General features: G+C 49.1%; 1 protein-coding gene across 2 annotated transcripts in view; it reads left to right on the forward strand.

Moving 5' to 3' along the window:
* PCOLCE2 (procollagen C-endopeptidase enhancer 2) overlaps window positions 1-26008 on the forward strand; it is a 636371-nt gene that overhangs the window by 361055 nt on the left and 249308 nt on the right. For both annotated transcript variants that reach the window (XM_069618265.1, XM_069618264.1), the window contains exons 3-4: window positions 18468-18723; window positions 19985-20109. In XM_069618265.1, coding sequence (XP_069474366.1) covers window positions 18468-18723; window positions 19985-20109 — 381 coding nt within the window. The remainder of the gene's footprint in view (window positions 1-18467; window positions 18724-19984; window positions 20110-26008) is intronic.

Raw genomic sequence — 26008 nt, forward strand, 5'->3', positions numbered from 1 at the left:
AATGGGAACTGGACTCACATGAATCTAGGGAAGTGCCTTGGGATAGATAGGGCACCTGGTAATGGGAACAGGGTCTCACATGAATCTAAGGAAGTGCCCTGGGATAGATAGGGCACCTGGTAATGGGAACTGGACTCACATGAATCTAAGAAGGTCCCCTGGGAAATATAGGGCGCCTCTTAATGGGAACTGGACTCACATTAATCTAAGGAAGTCCCCTGGGAAAGATAGGGCACCTGGTAATGGGAAGTGGACTCACATGAATCCAAGGAAGTGCCCTGGGATAGCTAGGGCACCTGGTAATGGGAACTGGACTCACATGAATCTAAGGAAGTCCCCTGGGAAAGATAGGGCACCTGGTAATGGGAACTGGACTCACATGAATCTAAGGAAGTCCCCTGGGAAAGATAGGGCACCTGGCAGTGGGAACTGGACTCACCTGAATCTAGGGAAGTTCCCTGGGTAGATAGGGCACCTGGTAATGGGAAAGGGACTCACATGAATCTAGGGAAGTGCCTTGGGATAGATAGGGCACCTGGTAATGGGAACAGGGTCTCACATGAATCTAAGGAAGTGCCCTGGGATAGATAGGGCACCTGGTAATGGGAACTGGACTCACATGAATCTAAGAAGGTCCCCTGGGAAAGATAGGGCGCCTCTTAATGGGAACTGGACTCACATTAATCTAAGGAAGTCCCCTGGGAAAGATAGGGCACCTGGTAATGGGAAGTGGACTCACATGAATCCAAGGAAGTGCCCTGGGATAGCTAGGGCACCTGGTAATGGGAAATGGACTCACATGAACCTAAGGAAGTCCCCTGGGAAAGATAGGGCACCTGGTAATGGGAACTGGACTCACATGAATCTAAGGAAGTCCCCTGGGAAAGATAGGGCACCTGGTAATGGGAAGTGGACTCACATGAATCCAAGGAAGTGCCCTGGGATAGCTAGGGCACCTGGTAATGGGAACTGGACTCACATGAATCTAAGGAAGTCCCCTGGGAAAGATAGGGCACCTGTCAGTGGGAACTGGACTCACCTGAATCTAGGGAAGTTCCCTGGGTAAATAGGGCACCTGGTAATGGGAACTGGACTCACATGAATCTAGGGAAGTGCCTTGGGATAAATAGGGCACCTGGTAATGGGAACAGGGTCTCACATGAATCTAAGGAAGTGCCCTGGGATAGATAGGGCACCTGGTAATGGGAACTGGACTCACATGAATCTAAGAAGGTCCCCTGGGAAAGATAGGGCGCCTCTTAATGGGAACTGGACTCACATTAATCTAAGGAAGTCCCCTGGGAAAGATAGGGCACCTGGTAATGGGAAGTGGACTCACATGAATCCAAGGAAGTGCCCTGGGATAGCTAGGGCACCTGGTAATGGGAACTGGACTCACATGAATCTAAGGAAGTCCCCTGGGAAAGATAGGGCACCTGGCAGTGGGAACTGGACTCACATGAATCTAGGGAAGTTCCCTGGGTAGATAGGGCACCTGGTAATGGGAACTGGACTCACATGAATCTAGGGAAGTGCCTTGGGATAGATAGGGCACCTGGTAATGGGAACAGGGGCTCACGTGAATCTAAGGAAGTTCCCTGGCAAAGATAGGGCACCTGGTAATGGGAACTGAACTCACATGAATCTAAGGAAGTCCCCTGGGAAATATAGGGCACCTGGTAATGGGAACTGGACTCACATGAATCTAAGGAAGTGCCCTGGGATAGATAGGGCACCTGGTAATGGGAACTGGGGCTCACGTGAATCTAAGGAAGTCCCCTGGGATAGATAGGGCACCTGGTAATGGGAACTGGACTCACATGAATCTAATGAAGTCTCCTGGGAAAGATAGGGCACCTGGTAATGGGAACTGGACTCACATGAATCTAAGGAAGTGCCCTGGGATAGATAGGGCACCTGGTAATGGGAACTGGACTCAAATGAATCTAAGGAAGTCCCCTGGGAAAGTTAGGGCACCTGATAATGGGAACTGGACTCACATGAATCTAAGGAAGTCCCCTGGGAAAGATAGGGCACCTGGTAATGGGAACTGGACTCACATGAATCTAAGGCAGTCCCCTGGGAAAGATAGGGCACCTGCTAATGGGAACTGGACTCACATGAATCTAAGGAAGTCCCCTGGGATAGATAGGACACCTGGTAATGGGAACTGGACTCACATGAATCTAAGGAAGTCCCCTGGGATAGATAGGGCACCTGGTAATGGGAACAGGGGCTCACATGAATCTAAGGAAGTGCCCTGGGATAGATAGGGCACCTGGTAATGGGAACTGGACTCACATGAATCTAAGGAATTCCCCTGGGATAGATAGGACACCTGGTAATTGGAACTGCACTCACATGAATCTAAGGAAGTCCCCTGGGATAGATAGGGCACCTGTTAATGGGAACAGGGGCTCACATGAATCTAAGGAAGTGCCCTGGGATAGATAGGGCACCTGGTAATGGGAACTGGACTCACATGAATCTAAGGAAGTCCCCTGGGAAAATAGGACACCTGGTAATAGCAACAGGGGCTCACGTGAATCTAATGAGGTCTCCTGGGAAAGATAGGACACCTTGTAATGGCAACAGGGGCTCACGTGAATCTAAGGAAGTCCCCTGGAATAGATAGGGCACCTGGTAATGGGACCTGGACTCACATGAATCTAAGGAAGTCCCCTGGGAAAGATAGGGCACCTGGTAATGGGAACTGGACTCACATGAATCTAAGGAAGTCCCCTGGGATAGATAGGACATCTGGTAATGGGAACTGGACTCACATGAATCTAAGGAAGTCCCCTGGGATAGATAGGGCACCTGGTAATGGGAACAGGGGCTCACATGAATCTAAGGAAGTGCCTTGGGATAGATAGGGCACCTGGTAATGGCAACAGGGGCTCACGTGAATCTAAGGAAGTACCCTGGGATAGATAGGGCAACTGGTAATGGGAATTGGACTCACATGAATCTAAGAAAGTCCCCTGGGAAAGATAGGGCACCTGGTAATGGGAACTGGTCTCACATGAATATAAGGAAGTCCCCTGGGATAGATAGGGCACCTGGTAATGGGAACAGGGGCTCACGTGAATCTAAGGAAATGGCCTGGGATAGATAGGACACCTGGTAATGGGAACAGGGGCTCACGTGAATATAAGGAAGTCCCCTGGGATAGATAGGGCACCTGGTAATGGGAACTGGACTCACATGAATCTAAGACAGTCCCCTGGGAAAGATAGGACACCTGGTAATGGTAACAGGGGCTCACACAAATCTAAGTAAGTCCCCTGGGATAGATAGGACACCTGGTAATGGGAACTGGACTCACATGAATCTAAGGAAGTCCCCTGGGATAGATAGGGCACCTGGTAATGGGAACAGGGGCTCACATGAATCTAAGGAAGTCCCCTGGGATAGATAGGGCTCCTGGTAATGGGAACAGGGGCTCACATGAATCTAAGGAAATGCCCTGGGATAGATAGGACACCTGGTAATGGGAACAGGGGCTCACGTGAATATAAGGAAGTCCCCTGGGATAGATAGGGCACCTGGTAATGGGAACTGGACTCACATGAATCTAAGACAGTCCCCTGGGAAAGATAGGACACCTGGTAATGGTAACAGGGGCTCACACAAATCTAAGGAAGTCCCCTGGGATAGATAGGACACCTGGTAATGGGAACTGGACTCACATGAATCTAAGGAAGTGCCCTGGGATAGATAGGGCACCTGGTAATGGGAACAGGGGCTCACGTGAATCTAAGGAAGTCCCCTGGGATAGATAGGACACTTGGTAATGGGGACTGGACTCCCATGAATCTAAGAAAGTCCCCTGGGAAAGATAGGGCACCTGGTAATGGGAACTGGACTCACATGAATCTAAGGAAGTGCCCTGGGATAGATAGGGCACCTGGTAATGGGAACTGGACTGACATGTATCTAAGGTAGTCCCCTGAGAAAGATAGGGCACCTGCTAACGGGAACTGGACTCACATGAATCTAAGGACGTGCCCTGGGATAGATAGGGCACCTGGTAATGGGAACAGGGGCTCACGTGAATCTAAGGAACTCCCCTGGGAAAGATAGGGCACCTGGTAATGGGAACTGGACTCACATGAATCTAAGGAAGTCCCCTGGGAAAGATAGGGCACCTGGTAATGGGAACTGGACTCACAGGAATCTAAGGAAGTCCCCTGGGAAAGATAGGGCACCTGGTAATGGAAACAGGGGCTCACATGAATCTAAGGAAGTCCCCTGGGATAGATAGGGCACCTGGTAATGGGAACAGGGGCTCACATGAATCTAAGGAAATGTCCTGGGATAGATAGGACACCTGGTAATGGGAACAGGGGCTCACATGAATATAAGGAAGTCCCCTGGGATAGATAGGGCACCTGGTAATGGGAACTGGACTCACATGAATCTAAGACAGTCCCCTGGGAAAGATAGGACACCTGGTAATGGTAACAGGGGCTCACACAAATCTAAGGAAGTCCCCTGGGATAGATAGGACACCTGGTAATGGGAACTGGACTCACGTGAATCTAAGGAAGTGCCCTGGGAAAGATAGGGCACCTGGTAATGGGAACAGGGGCTCACGTGAATCTAAGGAAGTCCCCTGGGATAGATAGGGCACTTGGTAATGGGAACTGGACTCCCATGAATCTAAGAAAGTCCCCTGGGAAAGATAGGGCACCTGGTAATGGGAACTGGACTCACATGAATCTAAGGAAGTGCCCTGGGATAGATAGGGCACCTGGTAATGGGAACTGGACTGACATGTATCTAAGGTAGTCCCCTGAAAAAGATAGGGCACCTGCTAATGGGAACTGGACTCACATGAATCTAAGGACGTGCCCTGGGATAGATAGGGCACCTGGTAATGGGAACAGGGGCTCACGTGAATCTAAGGAACTCCCCTGGGAAAGATAGGGCACCTGGTAATGGGAACTGGACTCACATGAATCTAAGGAAGTCCCCTGGGAAAGATAGGGCACCTGGTAATGGGAACTGGACTCACAGGAATCTAAGGAAGTCCCCTGGGAAAGATAGGGCACCTGGTAATGGGAACTGGACTCACATGATTCTAAGGAAGTCCCCTGGGAAAGATAGGGCACCTGGTAATGGGAACTTGACTCACAGGAATCTAAGGAAGTCCCCTGGGAAAGATAGGGCACCTGGTAATGGGAACAGGGGCTCACATGAATCTAAGGAAGTCCCCTGGGATAGATAGGGCACCTGGTAATGGGAACAGGGGCTCACATGAATCTAGGAAATGCCCTGGGATAGATAGGACACCTGGTAATGGGAACAGGGGCTCACATGAATATAAGGAAGTCCCCTGGGATAGATAGGGCACCTGGTAATGGGAACTGGACTCACATGAATCTAAGACAGTCCCCTGGGAAAGATAGGACACCTGGTAATGGTAACAGGGGCTCACACAAATCTAAGGAAGTCCCCTGGGATAGATAGGACACCTGGTAATGGGAACTGGACTCACGTGAATCTAAGGAAGTGCCCTGGGATAGATAGGGCACCTGGTAATGGGAACAGGGGCTCACGTCAATCTAAGGAAGTCCCCTGGGATAGATAGGGCACTTGGTAATGGGAACTGGACTCCCATGAATCTAAGAAAGTCCCCTGGGAAAGATAGGGCACCTGGTAATGGGAACTGGACTCACATGAATCTAAGGAAGTGCCCTGGGATAGATAGGGCACCTGGTAATGGGAACTGGACTGACATGTATCTAAGGTAGTCCCCTGAGAAAGATAGGGCACCTGCTAATGGGAACTGGACTCACATGAATCTAAGGACGTGCCCTGGGATAGATAGGGCACCTGGTAATGGGAACAGGGGCTCACGTGAATCTAAGGAACTCCCCTGGGAAAGATAGGGCACCTGGTAATGGGAACTGGACTCACATGAATCTAAGGAAGTCCCCTGGGAAAGATAGGGCACCTGGTAATGGGAACTGGACTCACAGGAATCTAAGGAAGTCCCCTGGGAAAGATAGGGCACCTGGTAATGGGAACTGGACTCACATGAATCTAAGGAAGTCCCCTGGGATAGATAGGACACTGTCATTTTGCCTACCTCCAAGGAGCCAGACAGGGCCTGGCACCCTCAGAGGCAGGCAACATGTATACTAGGGAAGTCCCAGCCACCTCAGATAGGGGCTCTTTGGACTCAGTCCTGGCGCCGTTGGCGTCAGGCTCATAAGGGATAACAGTCCTGGCTCCTGGCACCATCGGCGCCAGGCTCATACAAGATATGGAAGGAATAGTGTTTGGTGCAAACTTACCTGGCAGACCATGCTGCAATTTCCTTACCTGGCAGATCATTCTACAACTTCCAGATGAAAGAGGAACTACTTAACCACACGGGTGTGGCTGGTGGCAGGATACATACCTTCAGTGGAAGGATGCATACCTGGGACTACTTGAAAGGCTATTTAAGCCACGCCCAGACAGCAAACCACGCTTCGCGTTGTTCTGCTCATAGCAGCTGGACGCTCAGCGTGCCTGCTCCTGCCCTCGACCACACCTGCCAGCATCCTGGAAACACCTAAGGATAGAAAAGGGAAGAAGAAACAGGTGAAAACAAACATTACCTGTTAAAGCTGCATTCCGGATTCAGCGCGCCAACGTTCCTGCAAAAAGACATCATTTTAAATACTCACCGCGTCGCATACATCTCGGCGCACTTCTCTTACCTGCACGTGGCGCCTTCGGCTCTGCGACGCCCATCCGGATCTCCTGCAGCATTCCAGCACCTACGGGGAGTTGAAGAGAAGAAAGCAAGGTGAGAAGGGGAAAATAACCAAGAAGCACTTACCCGCCAAGCTAATTCTTCTTACCTTCGGGTCGATGCCATTCCTTGGGCATTTCAGCACCCCGGCCCCTATGGGGAAAAAGCAAACATCACATTAGTGAATGCAAGAACCGTAGCAAACGAACTATTTTAAACTTACCTGCTTACAGGTCGGACTCAGCTTCTGCTTCGTACCGGCTCCATTTCTTCGGCATTCTCGAACTCCGGCCCCTAAGGAAAAAGAGACAGGAAAAGACAGTAGTGGGCCTACACCAAAACTCACCTGAAATCAGGTTTTCGACGGAAACCGCCCTCAGCCCGGAGTCTTCCATTACCTGCAAAAGAGTAGAGGAACAGTTTAGACTCAAGCTTGCCATAAACATTTACGGTACTTACCGGAACAGACAAGCGAACTCGAACTTACTATCCAGTGACGTAACTGGATCCCAACGCGCCCCTGCATCAGAAGCAGGATGGAGAGCTCGCCTTTTCAATCCCTAAGGTGAGTCTCCACAGGGAATTACAGAAGGGTTGCAAGGAGGGTGAGAAGGGGAACGGGAGATCAACACAAAACCCGCAGAGTATTAACCCTTCCTTTTCGCTCACAGAAGGGTATTCATCCGAGCCAGACAAGCCGGATTTGGGAACCCAGCCCACTCCATCTTCCGGGTGCTGAACATCTCCTTCGAAGAGGCCACTGCCGTCCAGACCACGCCCGCGCCTCCGTGGGAACCAGGTGAGCGTTACAGACACCTGGTAATGGGAACTGGACTCACATGAATCTAAGGAAGTCCCCTGGGATAGATAGGCACATGGTAATGGGAACAGGGGCTCACATGAATCTAAGGAAGTGCCCTGGGATAGATAGGGCACCTGGTAATGGGAACTGGACTCACATGAATCTAAGGAAGTCCCCTGGGAAAATAGGACACCTGGTAATAGCAACAGGGGCTCACATGAATCTAAGGAAGTCCCCTGGGATAGATAGGGCACCTGGTAATGGGAACTGGACTCACAAGAATCTAAGAAAGTCCCCTGGGAAAGATAGGGCACCTGGTAATGGGAACTGGACCCACATGAATCTAAGGAAGTCCCCTGGGAAAGATAGGGCACCTGGTAATGGGAACTGGATTCACGTGAATCTAAGGAAGTCCCCTGGGAAAGATAGGGCACCTGGTAATGGGACCTGGACTCACATGAATCTAAGGAAGTCCCCTGGGAAAGATAGGGCACCTGCTAATGGGAACTGGACTCTTATGAATCTAAGGAAGTCCCCTGGGATAGCTAGGGCACCTGGTAATGGGAACTGGACTCACACAAATCTAATGAAGTCTCCTGGGAAAGATAGGACACCTGGTAATGGCAACAGGGGCTCACGTGAATCTAAGGAAGTCCCCTGGGATAGATAGGGCACCTGGTAATGGGACCTGGACTCACATGAATCTAAGGAAGTCCCCTGGGAAAGATAGGGCACCTGGTAATGGGAACTGGACTCGCATGAATCTAAGGAATTCCCCTGGGATAGATAGGACATCTGGTAATGGGAACTGGACTCACATGAATCTAAGGAAGTCCCCTGGGATAGATAGGGCATCTGGTAATGGGAACAGGGGCTCACATGAATCTAAGGAAGTGCCCTGGGATATATAGGGCACCTGGTGATGGGAATTGGACTCACATGAATCTAAGGAAGTCCCCTGGGAAAATAGGACACCTGGTAATGGCAACAGGGGCTCACGTGAATCTAAGGAAGTCCCCTGGGATAGATAGGGCACCTGATAATGGGAACTGGACTCACATGAATCTAAGAAGGTCCCCTGGGAAAGATAGGGCACCTGGTAATGGGAACTGGACTCACATGAATATAAGGAAGTCCCCTGGGATAGATAGGGCACCTGGTAATGGGAACTGGACTCACATGAATCTAAGGCAGTCCCCTGGGAAGGATAGGGCACCTGGTAATGGGAACTGGACTCACATGAATCTAAGGAAGTCCCCTGGGATAGATAGGACACCTGGTAATGGTAACAGGGGCTCACGCAAATCTAAGGAAGTCCTCTGGGATAGATAGGACACCTGGTAAGGGGAACTGGACTCACATGAATCTAAGAAAGTCCCCTGGGAAAGATAGGGCACCTGGTAATGGGAACTGGACTCACATGAATCTAAGGAAGTCCCCTGGGATAGATAGGGCACCTGGTAATGGGAACTGGACTCACATGGATCTAAGGTAGTCCCCTGGGAAAGATAGGACACCTGGTAATGGGAACTGGACTCACATGGATCTAAGGTAGTCCCCTGGGAAAGATAGGACACCTGGTAATGGGAACTGGACTCACATGAATCTAAGAAAGTGCCCTGGGATAGATAGGGCACCTGGTAATGGGAACAGGGGCTCTCGTGAATCTAAGGAAGTCCCCTGGGATAGATAGGGCACTTGGTAATGGGAACTGGACTCCCATGAATCTAAAAAAGTCCCCTGGGAAAGATAGGGCACCTGGTAATGGGAACTGGACTCACATGAATCTAAGGAAGTCCCCTGGGAAAGATAGGGCACCTGGTAATGGGAACTGGACTCACGTGAATCTAAGAAAGTCCCCTGGGAAAGATAGGGCACCTGGTAATGGGAACTGGACTCACATGAATCTAAGGAAGTGCCCTGGGATAGATAGGGCACCTGGTAATGTGAACAGGGGCTCACGTGAATCTAAGGAAGTCCCCTGGGATAGATAGGGCACCTGGTAATGTGAACAGGGGCTCACGTGAATCTAAGGAAGTGCCCTGGGATAGATAGGGCACCTGGTAATGGGAACTGGACTCACATGAATCTAAGGAAGTCCCCTGGGAAAATAGGACACCTGGTAATAGCAACAGGGGCTCACGTGAATCTAATGAGGTCTCCTGGGAAAGATAGGACACCTGGTAATGGCAACAGGGGCTCACGTGAATCTAAGGAAGTCCTCTGGGATAGATAGGACACCTGGTAATGGGAACTGGACTCACATGAATCTAAGAAAGTCCCCTGGGAAAGATAGGGCACCTGGTAATGGGAACTGGACTCACATGAATCTAAGGAAGTCCCCTGGGATAGATAGGACACCTGGTAATGGGAACTGGACTCCCATGAATCTAAGGAAGTCCCCTGGGATAGATAGGGCACCTGGTAATGGGAACAGGGGCTCACGTGAATCTAAGGAAGTCCCCTGGGATAGATAGGGCACTTGGTAATGGGAACTGGACTCCCATGAATCTAAGGAAGTGCCCTGGGATAGATAGGGCACCTGGTAATGTGAACAGGGGCTCACGTGAATCTAAGGAAGCCCCCCCCTCACAGGATAGAAAGGGTACCACGTGAATTTGGGCTCACAAATATACTGAATAAAGGCACAGAATGCTGCACCTTGTGGTACATATGCAGTTTAGCAAACGTGTTTGCATTTCGCAGAGCTATTTGCCATAAGCCCTGCGCATACAGGACTGAACCAGTGGAGATTAATGGTAAAACAGGTGCTATTTCTGTCTGAATATTGCCTGTTTCACTGCTCTGCCTGATTACAGGGTGTGTGTTTTTTAATGTATAGGTTAGTCCAAGGAATACCATTGTTGGTAAATACCGCCTGCTTATTAGCTGTAATACTACTCAATGTAACACCTCCGGGTTTTTAATTCTACACAAAGCTAGAAGTAAATATCCTGAAACGTTTCCTGCTCGGAGACATCCAAAGGGTGTCAGAAGGGGGGCGTCTCTGATGCTCCCCCTTCTGATTCTCTGCCTTTGCCCTGCTATGCACAACATGGTCAAGAGTGGCCGTTTCCTGCATTTACATTATTTTATACAATGGCAGAGTGAAATGCTATGGTGTACAATGCACTTCTGTCTTTAAATGTGGGGATCAGATTTTTAAAAAATAGAGGAATATCGGAGGCCGATTTCCGGAAATAAAGCATACAGTACATCAGGAAATCTGCATCCGTTACCAACCGGGCGTTTTCTCATACTTGTGTGGACTTCCAGCAATACCACTTGTGGTAACAGTAACCATTGCATGCGGTATTTCCAGATGGATGTCTACCCAATTCGAAACGGCCTCTTATATCCTTTTAATTGCATCCATAATCTTGTATCCAATGACCGTGTTCCATTTTTGTAGAGAACTCTGTGGATACCGGGAAAGATTTGGCAGTATAAAACTTAATGGATGTATACATGCAAACAAGCACCCATGCACCTTCAAACCGTCAAACATGTGGTTGCTTCTAATTTTGATCAGAACTAGTGCTTCTGTCACAGAAATGATAATGGCCCTCATTACGACCCTGGCGGAAATCGAAAAACGATGGCGGAAATGCAATACCGCCATCGAATAGCGCTCGGTGCGACTATGACCCGTCACCGCAAAGTACGATGCCATTAGCGACACCGTAGTGAACGCCAACGCTAACTGCACCAAGTACGCGCGCGCGCGCCATGCCAAACCGTAAATACCACCATGGCGCAACGGTACGCGAATTCCGACCCTAGCGGACATGTACCTAACGCCATCAAGCACGGCGGAAAGTACCACTCCGCCATGGTGAGAAGTACGGCATCGCGAATCAACCGTAAACGGCCCCACTGAGTGCCTGTACACCGCTCCCTGGCCACATTGTACAACTCCCCGTAGGTGCAATGAAGTCACAATGCAACCAGTGAAATGTACAAGTCACCCATGCATGCCAACGAACAAAAGAATCTCAAGAGGGGCCAATGGGAACTGCAGGGCACAGATGGCACGAATACAGAAGCCATTCCAATGGACATGACCTCAGTCTCCCACCAAGAAACGCACGCAAACACAGGCACCTGTGACCAGCAATATTCCGAAAATCACATCATTCCACCAGTCCACCTGGCTGACCGGCATCTGTTACACAAAACCTAATCCCCCGCCCCTGAGCATGACATCATTCAAACAGTCATATTGGCAGCCCTCATCCCTGACCTCACTGGGCTTCGTAGGCAAACGCGCCCAGCACAGTACCACGCAACTATACTCCGAAGCTGGAACCCAATGCAGATCTCCTCACAATACATCGCTCCCCAAATAGGAATATGCCACATCACTTGCAGAGAAGAACGCTACACGGCCCATATCAGAATAGAAATTTAATGCACAACAAATTCACCAAGCCCATACAGCCATTAGGCCATGAACTCCAAAACACATTTCACCATTGTGGGCTGCATCCGCAAGAAATGACCAGCTACTTCTTGTGTGATGCCCTGTTCCTTCATGGTACACAGGGCCACATTCTCGTACGAAAAGGCAACATGGAAGCGCACAGAACCACAGGGCCGTCCCAATGGGGAGGCACTAGTCCAGCTGAAAGGCCGAAATGTTGCTCCGAGCCACTAGTACTGCGTAAGGGCATGTGGCCCATTGGCGATCGTCCCATAAGATCGTAATGCTGCTCCACTGATTAACACGAAGCAGCAGGTGTCGGGAGTAAAAGCCATCTGCAGGAGTGGCATACAGATGGCAGTGGCAAAAGGGGAGGAGATACCTGTCAACCAAAAGAAAAGAAAAAGAATAGAATGGCCATCAGAACTACATTCGAACAACTCACTTCAATGATCACACTAAATCCACAGCCATATGCATGCTAGCCCACTCCAAAGGATCATCACCACCCAAAAACCACTTGCGACTCATAACTATCTATATCGAGGTGAAAACACCATCACAAACGAGTGTACCTGTGCATGCGTCTGTGAAAACAGAATCCATCAGATGGGATTGGTAACGTGCATGGACACAAGTGTCTGAAGGCGCGTCGAGACAGGGAGGGCTCAACAAGGCCAGATAGACGATGGTCCCACTATGGCAGCCCTGCATCACATAGCGCAGGGGAGGCGGACAGATTCCAAGAAGCCCTGTACATGGCAAACACTGTATCAAATCATCTGTCCATGCATCCATTCATCATTCCCTCATCCCGTAATGATAACGCCTGTTTCCATACTCACATAACATGTGAGAATTCCATTGAGTCTGTGCGTTATGCAGCCTGCAAAATCCACTGTGCCCCAGCCCGTAATTCCAGTGTTGTGAAGTAACATGTATTTGGGAACGTCCGGCCTCATCGTCCACTTCGCTATTGCGCATCCCAAACTATTCATATCAATAATTGCATCCTCGCCATGGCCCCTGTCCCAAGGACATTGAACAATAGAACGTTATATTTGCAGTCAGACCTGTGGGCATCTCCTCGCCGCTAGCTGATAACCGAAAGCGCCGCCCTTCGAATTCCTCATTTGCAACATCACGTCGAAAAGGCATCTGTGGCCGCTTGAAATCACAAATAAATCCATCTAGTGCGGCTGTGTGTGAAAATGGCAACTGCCTTCACTCACAAATGGGACGCCCCGCCCGTCGTTGCAACTCGGTACAGTGATGCATGAGGGTCCACCGTTACTCGAGTACTACGTTCCACTGACCCTTCACAAGTCTGTTCGCGACTGCTAAGATAGTATGTGAAACAATGGGACCATAGCCGAATGAACATATCAACCAATGTTACACGGCCATCGGGTACAAATACATGATTGTAATAGAAAGATGCCATTCCTCGAATTGCAGCGTTGTGTGCGGGACGTGCTCGGCCAAAGGGGAGAGCAGCTTGCACAGGTGGAATGAATCACCACAGGTGGAGGCCATACAGCCTGAAAACACATAAATAGCACACCCAGTCTCCTCCCACAACCACACCCACTCCGAAATGCTACCGGCAGGACTAGCTATGTTGGCCCTGGGGGACCTGATAGCACTGCAAGTACTCCAACTTCAAGAAGAAGACGAACACCAACTACAACCGGCCGCACGGAGGAGACGCAGGAGGAGGGCAAGGCAGGGCCAGCAAGGGCCGCCAGCACAGCCACTACCACCACGCAGGCAGCCCGCAATCCCACGCCTCCGAGCACATCCGTTCAACCTCACTGATGAGCAGATCCACACCCTCTACCGTTTGGACCGGGACACCATAGCCGCCATTGTGGACATGACACAGGCTGACCTTGTCAGCATGATAGATACCCCAACCGCCATCCCACCCCTACTGAAGGTGGTGTCTGTACTCCACTTCCTGGCCACAGGCACCTACCAGCACACAGTCGGACAGTTGCATGGCATTTCTCAGCCACTGTTCTCACGGACACTATTGCAAGTGCTCGATGCCCTCCTGCAGCACGCAGACGACTACATCTCTCTACCACGCTCGGAGCAGGAAATTACCAACACAAAAGTGGGATTGCATGCACTTGGCGGCATACCGGGTTGCCTTGGTGCCATCGACTGCACCCATGTGGAATTGGTCGTCCCACATGCCATGGAGGCCCAGTACCGCAACCGAAAACAATTTCATTCTCTGAATGTACAAATGGTGTGTGACTCCAACAGGATCATTACACATTGTTGTGCCCGATTCCCTGGATCAACCCATGATTCTATGGTCTTGAGGAACTCAACAATACCAGGCTACATGGAGCGACACGCTGGGTACAGATCCTGGCTACTCGGTGAGTCTCATTTCATGCATGATGATGTGGGGTATGTGATGCAGCAATGACCTGGCAGGAAGGGGGGGGGTGCGTACGTAGCAATGGCATTCCACATAATTCGTTTATCGTCCACATACAGGTGATGCCGGATATCCACTGAAGAGATGGCTCCTCACACCAGTCCGGAACCCACGGGACCAGCATGAGGAGGACTACAACCATGCCCACTCACGTACCCGTGTAGTCATTGAACAGGCATTCGGCCTACTGAAGACTCGTTTCCGGTGGCTCAGCAGGTCTGGCGGGGCACTCCTGTACCGCCATGAGAAGGTTGCAAAGATGGTCATGGCATGTGTCATGCTACACAACATGTGCGTACGTAGAAATGTGCCCATGCCCCCTGACGCAGAACTGCAAGCACCTGAAGATGGTCATGATGAGGGTGGGGATGTGGCAGCACCTCAAGGAGTCCGCGAGGCACAGGAGGGCCGTGACATTCGTCAGCATCTCATTGATGCATGCTTCTAGCACTCACGCCTGGTGGCTGATACATGGACACGGGACTCGTGGCACTGTGTGTGTCTGGTACATGCACAATATGGACTGTACGCCTATGATGGCCTAGTACACAAAGATCATTGTCCACACATGTCATTGGTTGATTGTGCATTGTTTATGGCATATGTGATATCATGTTGAACACCCTATCGACCCGCCACCCAAGTGAGCCCAACACACCCCCTCCACCCTCCTACCTCCCCCCCGAACACCAGTGTCCAAAGATGCTCATTGTCAGTGGGCAGTCGCTATTGCAAGCCCCCTCTGCGGGTATCAGGGGCACCCCTGCCTGTGGAGCGCAGGTTCCTCCCAGATCTACGTTGGGGGCTGCCCTGGACGGAACTTGCAACGGATGATGTCTCTGCCTGCTCACGTCCATGCATGTCCCTAAGGGTTTGTGAGAGCTCAGTGAGCACACGGCACACTGCGGCAAGTTCGGCACATACGTCTTTGGACGTCGCATGCAGTTCCCCCCTCAGGCTCTCGGTGCTTCTCTCCATTTGGACTCTCAGGCTCTCGGTGCTACTCTCCATTTGGACTCTCAGGCACTCGGTGCTACTCTCCATTTGTGCCCTTAGTGTCTCTGTACTTCTCTCCATTTCTGCCCTAAGTGTCTCAGTTGATGTTTCTATGTCTGCCTTAGTGCCCCCATATTCATCGGCATGGTCCTTGAGGAGCGTGGCCAGTTGCTGCTGTTGCACGATTACCTGGTCGAGGGACTGTTGCCTCTGCTGGGCCATGGCCATTTGCGGTGGTGTCACAGAGTGGCTGTTCGCCTCATGTTGCCCTGCCACAGGGCTTGTGGGGGATGGCCAGTCGTCGTCTTGTGGGTTCCCCTGCGTGGTATCCTCATGGTGTACGGGATGGAACAGACAGGGGGATTGGGACAGGTCATGGATGGATCTGACTTCGACATCCCCGTCTTCTGTGTCGGAGCATGCTGCCATTAATGGGGTGTCACCTATGGTGCTGCTGCCACCAGAGGCAGTGCCTTCTGTGGCATCCATTGGGGGGACCTGTGGTGCTGCTGTTGTGGGCATGCTGGCTGCTGGGGTGCCTGTTGATGTTCCCTCCTCTGTGCTGCCACTTGATTTGTGCTGCTGCCGTGTCTTGATGCGTGCAGCTGAGGTGGAGGGTCTTTGGCCGTTGGTCTTGGCCCTCTTTGCAGGTGTGCTGGTAGGGGTGTCCTGAAGCTCGTCATTTGGATCGGACCCTGTGGTGGAGTAAAGGAGGGCGAGCGTTATTAATGGGTCTGTGGGAATTGGAATGGCAATGTATCACATGCATTGGGGTGGTACCTGAGGGTGATTTGGGTCGGGGCCTTGGAGGTGCTTTCATTTGTGTGTGGAGTGAGGGTGCAGTTGTTTGACAGCCTGCAGTTAGGGTGTGCCTGCTGCACGTGTAGTGGGTGTTTTTGGGGTTTTTAATTATTTATGTATTTATTGTGAGTTTTAAAGTGCGCTATCAGGCCAATGTGTGTGGACGTTCTCCTGGCCATGTGTTACTGTTGCGCTATGTGGATACATGTGATTCACATGATTGGACATTGTGGATTTGGCATGGTTTTATTTGGGCCACCTACCGGATTCTCCGGATGTCTGCACTCCTTTCTCCATCCCTCCGACTCCCTCTATGCTCTCCATTCCTATGGTGGAGGCACAGATTTCTTCCCAGGGGGTCAACTTGATGGGTGATTCCGATCCTCCCCCGGTGGCTGTGGCAATGTTGCGGTTGGCAGAAAGTATGCTACGGACGCGTATCCGCAGGTCGTCCCATCGCTTTCTGCATTGCTGTGGGTTGCGGGGTGCGGTCCCCACCGCACTTACCCGCTGTGCCACCAGGGCCCATATGGCCTTCTTGTTCGCAAGTGCCGTCCTGGTCATTTGCGTGGAGAAGACGGCGGCGGCATTCTCCTGGAGGGTCTCTGTAAGCACGGTGAGTTCCTCACGGGAGAAGTGGACCTGCCGCTTGCGGTCGCACGCTTTCTTCGCTACTTTTCCCATTTTTCTTGGTTTCACTAGGGTGGATGACGGGTTGGGATGTGTCTCAGGGTAGTGTTTTTAGTGGTTGTGTGGATTTTGTGGTTTTATAGGTGTACGGCGTGTTGTTTCCCGTTCCGGCCCCATGTTTTTACTTCCGTTTCCGTATATTTACGGTCACCGTACTTTCCGGTTGGCGCTCACTGCGGTGTCCGCTAGGATGGGTGGCGGTATTGCACCTAGGGCGCCGTACGGCGGCGGTGTGGGCCGTTTTGGGGTCATTTCCGCCATCGCGGACTTTGCACTTCCGCCATGCCGTGGTGCTCGTGCCCGATGGGTCGGAATGGGCCGCACTTTGCTCCATCGTGCAATGGCGGAAACGCTATTTACGCTGTGGCGGTCCGGTCAGTCACTTTCCGCCAGGGTCGTAATGAGGGCTAGCGCCTTAATCCAAAGCGCTTTACCGAGCACGTATTTACATACAATATCACTCAACCGAAATTGGAACTCATTTATCGACCTCGGAAGGACTAAAGGCTGAGTTGGCATTGCCGGGAATCGAACCTGCGGCCTGCAGATCACACTCAGATTGCAGCAGGGAATGCTCAACCCACTGAGCTATCTTACCAGCTTGTAAAATAAGGTCTTTATTACCACACGGTGCACAAAGTGGACCGGTTCTTTTAACTGAGGGCTTACCTATCAGGTTATTTTGCAATAGGTGCATATCAGGAGTACCAGCGAAATGGGGCTCTTGCAAAGAAGAGAAGATGTGGTCTGAAAAGGATGCTGCCTTGTGATTGGTTGCAGAAAGGCTCGATACACAAAACATTAAAAGGCTTAACATTCTGGTCGACCTTAGCAGTAACTCAAGTTGTTTCTATTTAGCTATAGTGGCAGGGAAACAAGGTGGAAACATTGGGCTAGTCATTTTACCATGTAAGAAGCTCCTCAAGAGCTTCCTTTTCACCTCCTCCTTCCCCTCGTCCCTCCTTTGCTTAACCCCACAGTCGCTGAGATTGGTGACCAGGGCCCTTATGTCTCCCCTGGTACCTGGCCTCCTACCCTCAGTCGTCTTCAGCCTCCGCTGGTTGGGCTTACATCTAAGATATGCTTTAAAACGCTGTGGCATTTGCTACTGGTACAAGCAGCAAAACAAAAGCCTACAAATGAGAAAGATGACACGGGGACCATATTTCGTGCCGCTCTTTCCCATGTTTGTGCAAAAATGCTTGCTCAACGAGTTGATACATAGAAATATAGACACCGGCATCCACAATGAAATTCCACATTTCTAGTTTTGCGCACTAGCGCCCAATTCCCGAGACCAAAAAATCAAAACGTATCTGTTTTACAAGAAATCTTGAAACTTTGTCAATAAAGACATCTCTGCATCAATAGAGTTTTTTTAAGGGAGCAGTATTCAACAATTGTTACAGAACTTTACCCACACACCTGGAATAACCAACCTGGCTGTAGAGTGATTTCTGTGTTTGTCTTTGAAATGCAATGCTTTACCAGCAATGTTCCCTATATAGCAGCCCAGTCCAACATGGCGCATGTCTCCGTTTCTTCACAGGTCCCTGAAGGAAAGGTGGTCGTCCTCTCTTTCCGATTCATAGACCTGGAAAGCGACAACTTGTGCCGCTATGACTTCATCGACGTCTATAACGGACACGTCAACGGACAGCGGATTGGCAGATTCTGTGGCACGTTCAGGCCTGGCGCCCTCGTGTCTAACGGCAACAAGATGCTGGTACAAATGATTTCTGATGCCAACACAGCTGGGAATGGCTTTGTCGCTATGTTTTCTGCGGCAGAGCCAAACGAGAGAGGTATGGGAAATATTTGAATATTAACAGCTTAGAATGGATATTTTGTTCTGTGTATATTTGTGATGTGATTTTATTAAATTAGAGCACTATTGCCCTATTGAAAATGGGATAATGTGTAAACAAAGTGCAAACACAGTGTAAATGGTGTTAGTGGCTTTGAAGATGGTCTACCGGGCAACTTTACAAATATCAACACCAAACTTTTTTTTAAAAAAAGAACCAGATTATGAAAATATGTGTGCCGCAATTCAGGAGATGCGCTTGCACATTTCATCACTTGTGCCACAACATAGATGTGACCTATGCACAATGGGTATTTGGATGTGCACATTCAAATGCCCTCTGCCACCCTTTCCGCATTTGTTCAAATAAGGGGATATTTCAGTGCATTTTAAGTTGCATCCCGTATCCAAAAATGTAATTAATGCTATAATGCGCTGAAAATAAAGGCATCCCCCTGATTGGAACAGGCGCAGGGCATGCGCATCACATGGCTTTAAGTGGAACAGCAGCAGGATGAACCACCGCTTTCCTACTTTCATTTCTATCCCTCAAACAGTGATAGAAACGCTTTTTATCTCTCATTTCACAGTGGTGTCACCGTGATATGTGTTCCCAATACCCACGTGGGTACTGGGAGACTGTAATACATTAATTTTTGCAAGGGGGCTGGACACAGCTTCTTTTACGCTGCTGTTCAACACTACAGAATTTGGCTGGTCACCTTTGAGAATAAGGTGACCTGCACATTTCTCAAACAAGTGCAAATAAAAAAAGTGCATCCCCTGCGATTTTTCTATTTGCGCTTGCTTTTTGAAAATCTGGCCCAAAGGGTCTTACTCAGAACAGTTTGCTTTGGAGCAAATGAAGTGAACGCCATGTGAATCTCAGATTTGTACTTACCGCTTAATGCTTCATTCGCGAAGCCTAAACTGGAGAAGATAGGAAGACGCCTGGAGCAACTTTTAGGTGCTCAGTTGTAAATATGATTCGCAGAGAGGTGCTCAAGGCATCTCCAGATGTGCTTGAGTTTTAGGGTTTGAGAATCAGGTGTATGGGTGCAAATCTGGGATGCCCACAGGAATCCCCTAATTTGCTCAAGTGCAAATTGTTGTAATTCAGGCCCAAAGTATGATTCATTTTGAGGCAGCCATATTGAACGTTCATATTTAATATTGATCTTTTCAGAGGACTATGATTAAATGCACATATAACTCATCTTAAATGTATGTTTTTTTACCAATCCTTTTTATGGTTACAGGGGATCAGTACTGTGGTGGACGACTGGACAAACCCGTGGGCTCTTTTAAAACACCGAATTGGCCGGATCGGGACTACCCAGCGGGGGTCACCTGTTCATGGCATATCGTAGCCCCCAAGACTCAGGTGAGCTTCGACTGGGCACAACGAGCTTAGACATGTCATTTTATTACAACATGTGGTGACATGCATGCTTATAAACCCAGGGTTAGTGTCAGTCAGGGTAAAAGGTAATGTCAGTAATTGCATTCAAGCTGGTTTGAGACTCCATGAGTACATACTGTAACCACTGCCAAGTTCACGCGAAGGTCGCAGTGTTTTGATGTTTGGCGTGGAGGTGAGGAGTTGGGGATGGAGCGCTGTTACAGAGTCTAGAGGGAAAGACACTCTAACCATGAGGTATGTGGCTGTGTAGAGGGCTCCTAGAGTAATGGAACCTTTTGCTGGCGTGAAGCATTGAAGCAGTCGTAACTGAAGTGGATGTACTGCCAGCTTCGAGAAGTGTCCCAGGTATAGAATGCGGCCTGTCTTCGTCTTCCTGCCTTGGACTGTCGTTTGGCCTGGCTGGTTATGTTTAAGCCCAATCCTCCGCAAAAGTTTGACTGAGATAACTTTAAATGTGGCAACATTAGGTGACTACGCTCTCAGTGTGGGGAGAGGGGCTGGTTCCTCTGGGCTGTGTTGTTAACAGGGCTGCTGTTACCACAAGGCAAAGTTAAACACTTGCCTATAATGTGAAGATGTAAGAGGTGCAAATACCCCTGAAGGCAATAAGCACATATACATTTTTTGGATACATATATTTATTATTCTCTCTCGAGAGTTGTGAGGCGGGCGTCACTCTCAGCACTGTCTGCAGCAGCAAGGCAGTGTAGCAGGCACTATGTGGTTCGAGGGAACAAATAAAGGGTGCCTGGCGGAGTCCTGATATGCCCAGGAGGGTACATATATTAATAGCAAAAATAATCAGGATGCGAGATCCTCACAAAATTCCACCGTTTTTGGACATATTTATTTCAATCTCAAAAACCAGTATCTTTAATTATTACACTGCTTTCGCTAAGCACGAAAGCGATAACGGACAGATTTCAATACAAAAGCATATGGAAGTGCAGCTGTGCACCCTCATCAGGATGTGCAAGACGAGTACCCTAATGACAAGCACATATGAGTATAGGAGATTGATGAAACAGATAACTCAAGTGAGTGCTGCCTGAGGCTGCTATTCAGCCCGGGTGTGTTTTAGAACAAAAACGGTGTATACAACACTAAAATAGAAACATACAACAAAGGGTATTTTCACAGTTGTGCCACAAGTGATCGACACAGTTGTATTTTGGCCACAATGGCTTGGTAGGAGCTTGTAGTTGTGGTGGCCTTCATCAGGAGAGACTTGTTAGGTGAGTCTGTCCGTGGGTGTGATCGTCCAACCGGAGTGAGGCGGTCTTGTTCTGCTGTCAACAAACCTAGGAGCAGTCCCAGGGCTGGTGGTGTGATGGATACACCAGTAAGTGTGGATCTTTCGTGTCGGGGTAAACCGATTCAGATGGCACTGGGCTTATGATTAGCCATCGATCTGATTAGCATTCCTGGAGTTCTTGCTGTGTTCACGGCGGCGCTGGAAATGCAGCAAGAACTCCAGGAATGCTAATCAAATCCGGCAGATCCATACTTACCGGTTTATCCATCACACCACCACAAGCTCCTACCAAGCCATTGTGGCTGAAACACAACTGTGTCGATCACTTGTGGCACAACTGTGAAAATACCCTTTGTTGTATGATTCTATTTTAGTGTTGTGTACACCGTTGTGTACACCGTTTTTGTTCTAAAACACCCCCGGGCTGAATAGCAGCCTCGGGCAGCACTCACTTGAGTTATCTGTTTCACCAATCTCCTATACTAATATGTGCTTGTCATTAGGGTACTCGTCTTCCACATCCTGATGAGGGTACACGGCTGCACTTCCCTATGTTTTTGTATTGAAATCTGTCCGTTATCGCTTTCATGCTTAGCGAAAGCAGTGTAATAATTAAAGATACTGGTTTTTAAGATTGAAATAAATATGTCCAAAAACTGTGGAATTTTGTGAGGATCTCGCATCCTGATTGTTTTTGCTATTAAACTATGAGGTTCGAGTCAGGACTTGGGTGTGGTGTGCTGTGCCGTGCGCAGAGCCTAAGGCCGCACCTGAACATTAGCACCGCCCGTGCCCTCGGGACTGAGGATCATATGAATGCTCTTCTCTTCTGGAAGTTCAGCTGGTCTCGCCCATCTGTGGCCCGCCTTACACACTAACTGCAGCCTGTTGCCGTGGTTCGTGGGTGGCGACCCTGCCTGCCGCGAGAGACTCAGACACACAGCACAGCACAGGCAGTTGAGGGGTGCCCTATTGTTGTAATTGTTCTGCCTATCAGTCTTGTGGTTGGAAATAGCCAAACTGGGTGGGATAGAGATAGATGTATGGAAGCGTAAGGGAGCTCTGTGCTTTCCAAGGCTAAACATGGAAAACAGACACAGAGCTCAAGTTAACTCCGGCCTGTAATGTGCAGCCCATAAGGCTGCCGCTCTCATATTCTTTCCTTTAGTCCTAAGTTTATTGCGGTTTACCAAATGTTTGAAGTGGCACTGTATCGAAAAGTAGGTCTGTTCTGTAGACAGATGCTATTTAATTATTTACTGTACATGGGGAGTGGGAAATAAGGCTTTCTGTGTTTTTTGCTCAACCCCCATCTTTCTTAGGGCCTCATTCCGAGTTGGGCGGTAGCCATGGCGCTATTAGCGCCATGGCTGCCTCCCATACCGGGTCCGGGTCTGGTCTGGTGGAATGGGGGCTTACCGGAACATTCCGACATAGGCTGACCCGGTAAATCCCCATTCCAAATGCCATTCCCCATTCCCATTTGAGCCACAATAGGGCTCAATGGGAAGGGGGAGGCGCTAATAACGTGCCCGCTAATTGCAGGCCGGTCATTAGCTCCAAGGTCCCTTAACGGGTCCCGTAAAGAACGTGTGGTCAGACCACACATTCTTTGCGGTTCCCACTAAGGGACCTCGGAATTGGGTGGTAAGGGATTACCGGCACTGGTCTCCTTAACGGTGCCTGGCATCCCTTACCGCCCAACTCGGAATGAGGCCCTTAGTTTTTTGGTCTTGTCTCAGTTATCCTCTGCTAGGGCCTTTCTGCCTTTCACCAAGGAGACCTAATACATTAAATAACACTTGCATTTAAATAAACCTTTTCACACAGAGTTGCTATGTGGTTTGTTGCTATGCCCAATACTAGGATTTAAAGGTACAGAGAGGGGATTTAGGTGGGAATACTGTAAATCATACTGTGGAAACGAAACTATGAGCCAGGTCTTGCCAGGGTGTATTCAGCTAAGGGGGAGGGGACTTGAAAGGAGGCAGAGGTGCAGGGGAGCATCCTGTCTTAAGCCTTCAAGTTATCATGTCTGCAGGAGCAATTCCTTTCTATGCCACTACTCAAGTGCTTGAAGAAGTGTATTTTGTTACATAATATAACCCCCTTTTTCAAGCTTTGTGGCAGGAATGACAATCAAATGAGCAAAAGTAATTTCTCCCTTCTAATGAGTGTGTCACTGTTACTGGTCGCTGTATTTGCAGACCGTCCTTCTGTTTGTCAGTGTCTATGACCAAACCTAAATACTCACATTTTGTGTGTGTCTGTTCACAACAACCATATAACTGGTGCCAGGCACAGGCGGCATGTTGCAAGGCACTTGACAAGACAGGCGATAGTCACCCACTTAAAAAGCATTGTATGAATGTGATTTTTGAACTGAGATGAGACATAGGCAAATGGAGTGCAGTTTTGCAACGCAGTCTATAGTATGCCAACCGTATGCATTAGAGTCCTGGAGCCGCAAAACATTATGCCCTTTAAGAATACATTTGTAGGATAAGACGTTCTCTCTGTACCACTGTACCATGTAAGTGGTCTCTGTGTAAAAATACTCTGTGCCAACGAGATTAGTGGCTGTGCCTGAGCTGTGTCCACAGTCATCCTCACTGATCTGCAGCATGGTCTGTCAATGTGGGGGGGGCACAGTAACGAGGTGTCAAGCCTTTTGCTATGTGGCACTATATTGGGTGAATTTCCTTATCATTGCTGTGATAAGTGTGGGAGTGACTATATCTTTCGGTTTACTTATTTATCAGACACACATTTCAATGGGCACTATGACTCAAAGCAAAACATCTATGTGCCCTTTATGTCTCCTTTCCCGTAAAAGCCATGTTAATTATGTTATAAAGCGAGCGAGAGATGTTTCATTTGTGTTCTTTTTTTCACCATTCTTATCTTGTTAAGTCACCTAATATTCCATGACTGCAAAGGACATTTCCAGTCACTGTTATCTATAATTATTTTGCCATAATATATAGGCTTACTGAGCTATCATAAAGCCTTGAGATTGCTTTCCTATACATTCATTAGAAAACATGAAATTGATAAACGAAACAAATATGTGCGCCTATCACACGCATTTGATTTGATGTAACCATGATCAGAAATAATAATATTACTTGCCTTTGATGTCCTAACATTCTAAAGGTTATTGTAATTTGTTTCACAACTTGGCCATTGACAGAGAGCATTATCATGCTGAGTGACTGTAGCTGCCAGCCTAACCTGTTGCACAAAGGCCTGGTGAAAGGTCTTTACCCTCTTATGGTTGAATGTGCTCTGTTTGAAGTATGTGGACTCTTTGCAGCAGTCCATAGTGCCCAGCTCCACCAGGACACAAAGGTCCTCCTTGCACCCCTATTGCCAATCTCATCAGAGTGGCTTATGCCAGAATAGACTTGTTGAAGTATTAATGTGGGAAGGTTTGAGCGGCTCCTCACATTTCTGTGCCATGTTGTCGACACTGAGATTTCTTTTTCCAGGGCATCTTTGTCCAGAACCTGTCAGCTGTTTCTCAATAATACTTTCCACCAGTAGAGCAGTGGGCATAAATGTCACAATGCTTGGGTAGAATACTTCAGGTACTCATTAAGCATGTGACAGGGTGGTGTTAGTAGTCACATGTCTGGACAGGATTATTCAGGTAGTCACAGCATCACTAGGGCTAGACTATCTTGGTGCAGCCACCCTGGACATGCTTTCTTACTGTGACATGACATTGTTTACTGTCAAATCCAACAGGATTAAATACTTTTATGGTAATTCTGGGATCTGCCTGCATATAGCCTGAATGTACATGTACGGGTTAGGCCAGCATGAACATTTTGTTATGCTAACATATGTGTTTTGCCCACTTGTAATTTAGGAAAAACTAAAAGTCCCAGAATTCTAAGCAAAACACAGGACTGGTGGAAACTTTAGAGCTCTGCTCTGTAAGGCAGTATTAATGTGGGCCTTGAAGTACAACATTTCAATATTTGTACCAAGCGCATTATGAAAGGTATGTGTTCAAGTGCCTAAGTGGGGGGCACCAACATGACACATTGGCCCTCATTCCGAGTATGGTGGTAGTCATGGAGCTATTTGCGCCAGGACAGCCTCCCATACCGATACCGACTCCAGTTTGGTTCACTAGGGATTTACCGGTCCATTCCGACCTTGGAGGGACCGGTAGGCCCCCATTTACCAAACCATTCCCCATTCCCATTGAGCCCCCCTAGGGCTCAATGGGAATGGGGAGGTTGCAAATAATGGGCTGGCGTATGCCAAGCCCCTTATTTGCGCCCTGGTCCCTTAACGGGTCCCGTCCTTAACACCTGGTCAGACCAGGCGTTAAGGAAGGGACCCGCTAAGAGACCTCGTAGTAGGGCGGTAAGGGATTACCGGCACTGGTCTCCTTACCGGTGCCCGGTATCCCTTACCGCCCTACTCGGAATTAGGGCCATTGCCTAGGATGGCAACATTCCTTGCACAGGCCCTGGTTGTTAAACCACTCATTGACTACATGGCTTTAGCATCTGCATTTTGCCTGTGATCCTTTTTCTTTGCCTTATATGTTTTTGTAATTGCTGGTAGGTTTAGGCACCTGTTTGTGTA

Source organism: Ambystoma mexicanum, chromosome 10, assembly GCF_040938575.1.
Source record: "Ambystoma mexicanum isolate Mex_15411 chromosome 10, UKY_AmexF1_1, whole genome shotgun sequence".
NCBI classification, from domain to species: Eukaryota; Metazoa; Chordata; class Amphibia; order Caudata; family Ambystomatidae; genus Ambystoma; species Ambystoma mexicanum.